The sequence below is a fragment of the Fistularia commersonii genome, chromosome 5, assembly GCF_037954325.1.
Source record: "Fistularia commersonii isolate RoL2024-O1a breed Wild chromosome 5, RoL_Fcom_v1.0, whole genome shotgun sequence".
Lineage (NCBI taxonomy): Eukaryota > Metazoa > Chordata > Actinopteri > Syngnathiformes > Fistulariidae > Fistularia > Fistularia commersonii.
In genome coordinates, this window is record NC_141288.1 from 7,939,093 (window position 1) to 7,945,092 (window position 6,000).

The 6,000-nt window shown below is 38.5% G+C and overlaps 1 protein-coding gene across 2 annotated transcripts in view; it reads right to left on the reverse strand.

Annotated features, from left to right (window-relative positions):
• aldh1l2 (aldehyde dehydrogenase 1 family, member L2) overlaps positions 1–4,433 on the reverse strand; it is a 45,142-nt gene extending 40,709 nt beyond the window's left edge. Inside the window, exons 1-3 of one of the 2 annotated variants that reach the window (XM_086146676.1) lie at positions 4,257–4,433; positions 1,696–1,840; positions 1,590–1,619 (exon numbers count right to left, since the gene is read on the reverse strand). In XM_086146676.1, coding sequence (XP_086002802.1) covers positions 1,590–1,619; positions 1,696–1,840; positions 4,257–4,304 — 223 coding nt within the window. In that variant the 5' untranslated portion in view covers positions 4,305–4,433. The remainder of the gene's footprint in view (positions 1–1,589; positions 1,620–1,695; positions 1,841–4,256) is intronic. The other variant, XM_086146677.1, reaches the window with a different exon arrangement.
• Between the last annotated feature and the right edge of the window lie 1,567 nt (positions 4,434–6,000).

A 6,000-nucleotide genomic window follows, 5' to 3' on the forward strand; every position in this document is an offset into this window, starting at 1 on the left:
ATCTTTTTTCCACCTTCGAAACATAGCACGCCTGCGACCCACTCTTTCACCCTCAGCTGCTGAAACACTAATCCGTGCATTCATCACCTCCAGACTCGACTACAGCAATAGTATCTAATATGGCCCCCCTCTAATGCTCCTCAAAAACTGCAATATGTCCAAAACTCTGCTGCCCGATTACTTACCCGCTCCCCTTCCAGAGAACACATCACCCCCATCCTCCGTCAACTTTACTGGCTGCCCATCAAACAACGCATTCACTTCAAGATTCTCCTCACCACCTACAAAGCCCTCAACAACCTCATCCCCCATATCTCACCGATCTCCTACATCGCCACTCTCCAGCTTGCCGTCTTCGCTCCTCAGATGCAAACCTCCTCACTCCAATCACTAAGTCCAAGTACCACACCCTGGGGGACAGAGCCTTTGTTATCGCCGCCCCCACCCTCTGGAACCCACTCCCCCCAGCCATCCTAGAGTCCAATTTACTGCCATCCTTCAAAAAAAACCTCAAGACCCACCTTTTCCAAACCACGCACAACACCTGAGACTTCTTTCTCAGTACTACCAAATCACCTACATTTTTCTCCCTCTTAATCTTGTGTTTTCCCCCTTTATATTTACATGTATTGTAGTCTCCCCTTACCCCCACTAAGCCTTTCCCAATAACTGTGTGTTTGCACTGTTTCATTTGTCTCTCACTTGTAAAGCGTCTTTGAGTATCATGAAAAGCGCTTCAGAAAACCTATGTATTATTATTATTATTATTATTATTATTGTCATTATTTAGCGCATAATACAGTATTTTGAAAAGCATGCATTGATATCATACAGCAAATCTGAATTAATAGAAGTCAAATAGAAGGTACCCTACGTTAGAGACGCATTATGGCCACTTACCAGGCGAGACTCAATTTATTCTAATTATTGGGTGTATTCCTGGATACTGTATAATAGGGATGTCTGAATCAAATGGGACACCCAGTGGTGAAAACGAGGACAAGTTTGTTCAGTGTCAACTCAAGACCATATCAATTAAGTAACTTAATTAGGTAATTAAGTTTACAATTATGTGACAATTTGCCTGTGCTTTTTGCTCTTTTTGCTCTTTGTCTAAAGGAATGGGACATGTATATACAGCTGGAAACTCTGCAAAGCAATCCATTAGTCCAAAAGCTAAAGTTGATTTTAAGTTTAGATAAATGTTACAGTAATATTTATAATCAAATCTTAGACGCTACTAGCTTTCGATGTACTGACCTCTACACTTACAACCTAAAGCCATCTTCATTGACTTCTGCAGTTGCTGATGCCACACAATTCAATATTGATTTTCCAGAACATATCATCACTGTAAACTCAAAGTACATGATACAGTTGCTTAGCCTCTATGCTATTTTTGCACAAAAAAGTGAGCACTTCAGGCACATAGTTCAGATGGGTTCAAATCCTAGTCCTTTCATCTACTTTTTACTATGTTTCCATAATAAATAATTGGAAATCCAACACTCATTGTATTTAAAAAGCAGGTACATCAGGTGTACACCAGCAGGTGTCTTGACAGCATGGTATTTTCCAGGTCCACTTACCTAGAGAGAAAGATGGTTGATATTGTTGCACTAAAATGGATTTTCTTGTAAGTGAAAGAAACACATTTTCTTGCAAAGACCCAAGTCCTTCATGGCATTTACTCACCCAGTGGGTCAGCCTTGCCATCCTTATCAGGTACTGTGAACACTCCCACCACCTTGTGACCCTGCTTCCTCAGGCTGCTGTATACCTCCTGGCCAAATAGACTCTGGCCAATTATGGCTAGTTTCAGTTTCTTCTGAAAATAATGCTGAAATGAGAATTGATGATGAATTAGTTTTGACACCATTCATAATGCTAGTACACTGTATTAAAATCAAATGATCAACATACCAAGTAATACCGCTTTGACACACAAATTTGGTTAATTCTGGTTAATTCAGTTTTGGTTGAGTAGGATGATCAATTTAAATTTTCAAAACTCTTCCAGAGCCACAGGAGGCATTACACAAGTTTCAACATTTCATTGAGACAAATTAATTTGCATTTCAGTTGCAGATTTATACTTATGGCATATTGCAATGGACAGAACAGTACAGATATCTCAAATAATTTACTGTTAAAAAGTTAAGAGGACCTAGGAACTACAAACCTCCACAGATATTCATATTCATATAAAACTGAACATCTTAAACCAAAAATTTGATTGATGTATCGGTTTGCATGTACAATATTGTTGCATTTAATTTTGACACCAGATTTTTTTGTGATTCATTTTAACATGGGAGCCATCTTTCCATGGGCTCAGTGGAGAACCAATCATTATAAATTACTGAACTAAATGTTCGGTGGAAAACTGTAGTCACAGTTGTGAAATATTTGCGATGAAGCACCGGCAAGTTTAAAAAACAAACAAGCAAAAAAATCCAGATTGCAAAGCAAAGTTTTTTGAAGGCATAACTCATCAGATCTCAACAACTTTGAAGCATTTATCTTACGAAGTTGACCATGAAAGGCTTTCGAAAAGACAAAGTCAAAGTAGAGTGACTCATACTTTTCCTTCCAGTATGTGTTAGCCTTGTGCTGAACTTTGACTGATATAAAGGACAAACAAGTTAGTTATCACAGATATTACAAAGTCAACTAATCAGAGCAGATAATAATCTTCAAATTTGTTCAAAGTTTTTCATTACCCAAAAGTGCACTTTTTATGAAATTAACAAAGAATATGCTGTCAGACACTGGTCTGCATTGGTCTCTTACTTTTTAAACATAACTGCATCAATTTTTTTTGGTTTTGGATTTGTTAAGGAGAAAGAGAAATTGATGCATGGATTGCCTGTGATGTAAATTTAGGGAAAAAGAAACAACTACAAAAAGTTCTGTTACTTTAAGTTTTACTACAAACCCTGGTCTCGGACCACTTCAATGGTAAGAGAGAATATCAAAGAAGTTTGTCTGCCCTTTATGAAAATGAAAAATAAAAACAAAAATGACTATCTCAAAATTGAGCCAGTGAGACTTAACCCCTAACATCTTCTCACACATTGTGTGAAAAATCAACAACTACATTTCTGACAATTTTACTTATATAGCCCATCTAAAACACAGTTTCTAACGATGAAAAGATAAGTGCCATTGATATGATGAGTGAATCATATCAATGGCACTTATGTTAGAAGTATAAATGGTATATTGACTTATGTACATATTCTCATTTGTCCAGCACATTGATAAAAATGACTTTTTATATATATATATATATATATATATATATATATATATATATATATTATCATTATTAGTATTGTCAATCATGGTTCTCCCAAGGCCAATATTGTTTTTTTGAAAAAGGGTCAGTGATTTATAAATCTACAAAACACCTAAAACTGACACTCGCAAAATGAAGTCATGCTTGTTTAAACAAAAAGCCTTAACCACAGATGTTAAATCCCCTGAGTGACAAACGTAGAATTGAAAAAAGCAAACGTATGGTCATTCTGTTATCCTAATTTGAAAAATATGTAAATGTCAACATAGTTAATGATATTTTTTTTTGTCAACGTTCTTGCAAATTGTATAACGCAAATGATCAACGAACAGAATTTTTTAAGGAGCCAAATTGTTTACTCAGTTTGCCCCTAACAGGGTCATTTAATCTTCGAATGAGGGAAAATGGGAGGGGGGGGGGGGGGTTGCCACCTGACTGTGACATATGTAAGGGAGGGAGGTTTCAGGTTTCCCATGCCGAAAGGGATGTTCCTGTCAAATGCACGTGGAACGACCCTGGCTTTTAACGTTGGTACGATCCCCGCATGCAAGTAGCCCATGACTCTAGGCGAGCAAATTTCACCGTCACGGTTCGTAACACACGGCATTGGATAATGAATGAATGAGTCCGTTGTTCAAAATTAAAGCCAACGCCATTCTATAGTCAGTAAAGCCGTTCACGGACCACGGCATGCAGCTCTTCGCTGATGCAACCACCCACCATGTCAGTAGTTGAAGAGCTGGAGGCTGTGGGTGGGGGTTAACGTGGCAGCCCGGCACAGCTGTGATTGTTAAATATATATATGTACGGCGACTTATGAAGACGTAGATGCCAATAATGACTTTGTCACCCACGATCTGAATCCTCTGTGTCCACTCGTTACATGCAGCGGACGCATTCCCAATAGCACTACTTTACTTGTGAGCGCTGCTAAAGCATTATGAACGTTACTCACAGACGTGGTAGAGAATTTCCTGAAGACTTGAACTGCCGTCCAGATCATATTGGTGTTACTTAAGGTCCCACAATATTTACAGAAACACTGTTAGCATGAAACTTCAATGTTTGTTTCTCAGCTCCCGAGTATTAGTTTTGTGTTGTGTGCTTCACCTGCCGCACACGCACTTGCCTCTTAATAAGTGGACCTAACTGTGGCCGTGGCGTAAACTCGCCACAGCTACGCCGTTGAACGTGCGCGTCCACGAGATTACGTTCGTGTTCCGTAAACGCGCGCTCACGGGAATGGAAGCGGGATATTTTAATTCGTTACGTTGATACCATGCCTTGCTTGTCTGATCAGTAAGATGGTACTGAATAATGTAAGGCTGTTCAGTGTGTTGGCAGTTTCATGTTTGCAAAAATAAACACCAGACATCCTTAATCCCAGGTGTATAATATTCCAATTACGGTTCCGCTCACTTATTGGAATTGAAGCTGCCTGGCAGGAGGTCTCGAGAAAGACCAATGAGAAGATTTATGGACGCCGTGAGAGAGGATATGAAGGTATTTGGTGTGAGAGGAGGATACAGAGAATATGGTTAGATGGAGAAGGTTGATTCCGCTGTGCCGACCCCTGAAGGGAAAAGCCTAAAGGAGAAGCTCTGCTCATCTCTATTCAAAGTTGTAGAGATGATGTGAGTCTGGTTACCTTTGGAGGGAATATGCAGCAGTTTTTTTGACAGCAGTCCCCGTGAATATATTGTGATGTGAAAGAAATGTGACTCAGACAAGTTTCAATTGCTAAAGTATTGTAACAACCCTGCGGTACCGTTAGTGGAAGTTCTTGGTTCTGTGTATTCCAACTGGCTGTGAAGGTGTTTGGAGTGGTGAGAGTGAGGGGGCGGGTGGAGTGTGTGCGCGGAGTTGGAAGAGGAGTGAAGCCACTGTTGCTTAATTGCGAAAATAAAGAGAAAATTTGTTAACCGCCAGATCGTCATTGTTGAGCACGTCCGTGCGGACATTGCAGTATTCATTTTTTTTCACCTTTATGTGATTATCGGAGTAATATTAACTTTAATTCCAAAAAGGTGAGTGGAATATAATTATATGAAGAACTTTCTCAATATAAAAGTCCTAATGTAATACTTGGTTATATTATCTGCCTCCGGACTGTACATACAAACAGCAGTTTGAATGTCTTCAGTTGATAAATGTGCTTTTTGTACATGAACCAACATTAATACAAGTAAATGTGTTGATAACAAGAAAAAATATTTCCCTCGGTAGAAACCATCCCCTTTTTGTTTTATTAATTACTAGATTTCTGTACAAAAATCTAAACATGTTTTCAAAGCAGTTTGTTAAACTGGTAAAATCTCTAAATTTTACCCGATTTATTTTTTACCCAGTGACTTATTGAGAATATGTCACAATATGTCTTTTGGTTTGATGCTCTGTGATTCTCTGCTGCCCCAATCCAAAGATTGTGAAAAGAGCTTCACATCATTGCAAAAAAGGGAAGTAGTTTACTTTCATTGGACATTAAGAATAAAGTTGACTTTTATTTCTCAAGCTTTTGTCCCTTTGTTTTTTGATAACCACCAGTGGGTTAAACTGAAATCTCAGCAGTAGAGTTTTTTTAGTCTATTCATTTTTTCTCTCGCATTCTTTCAAAACAATCAGAGAAATTCCTCTAAAAGAAAAAGTGATTTCAAGACACCTGGACTGCTATGTAAGACTGAAATAACTGGTCTGGACTA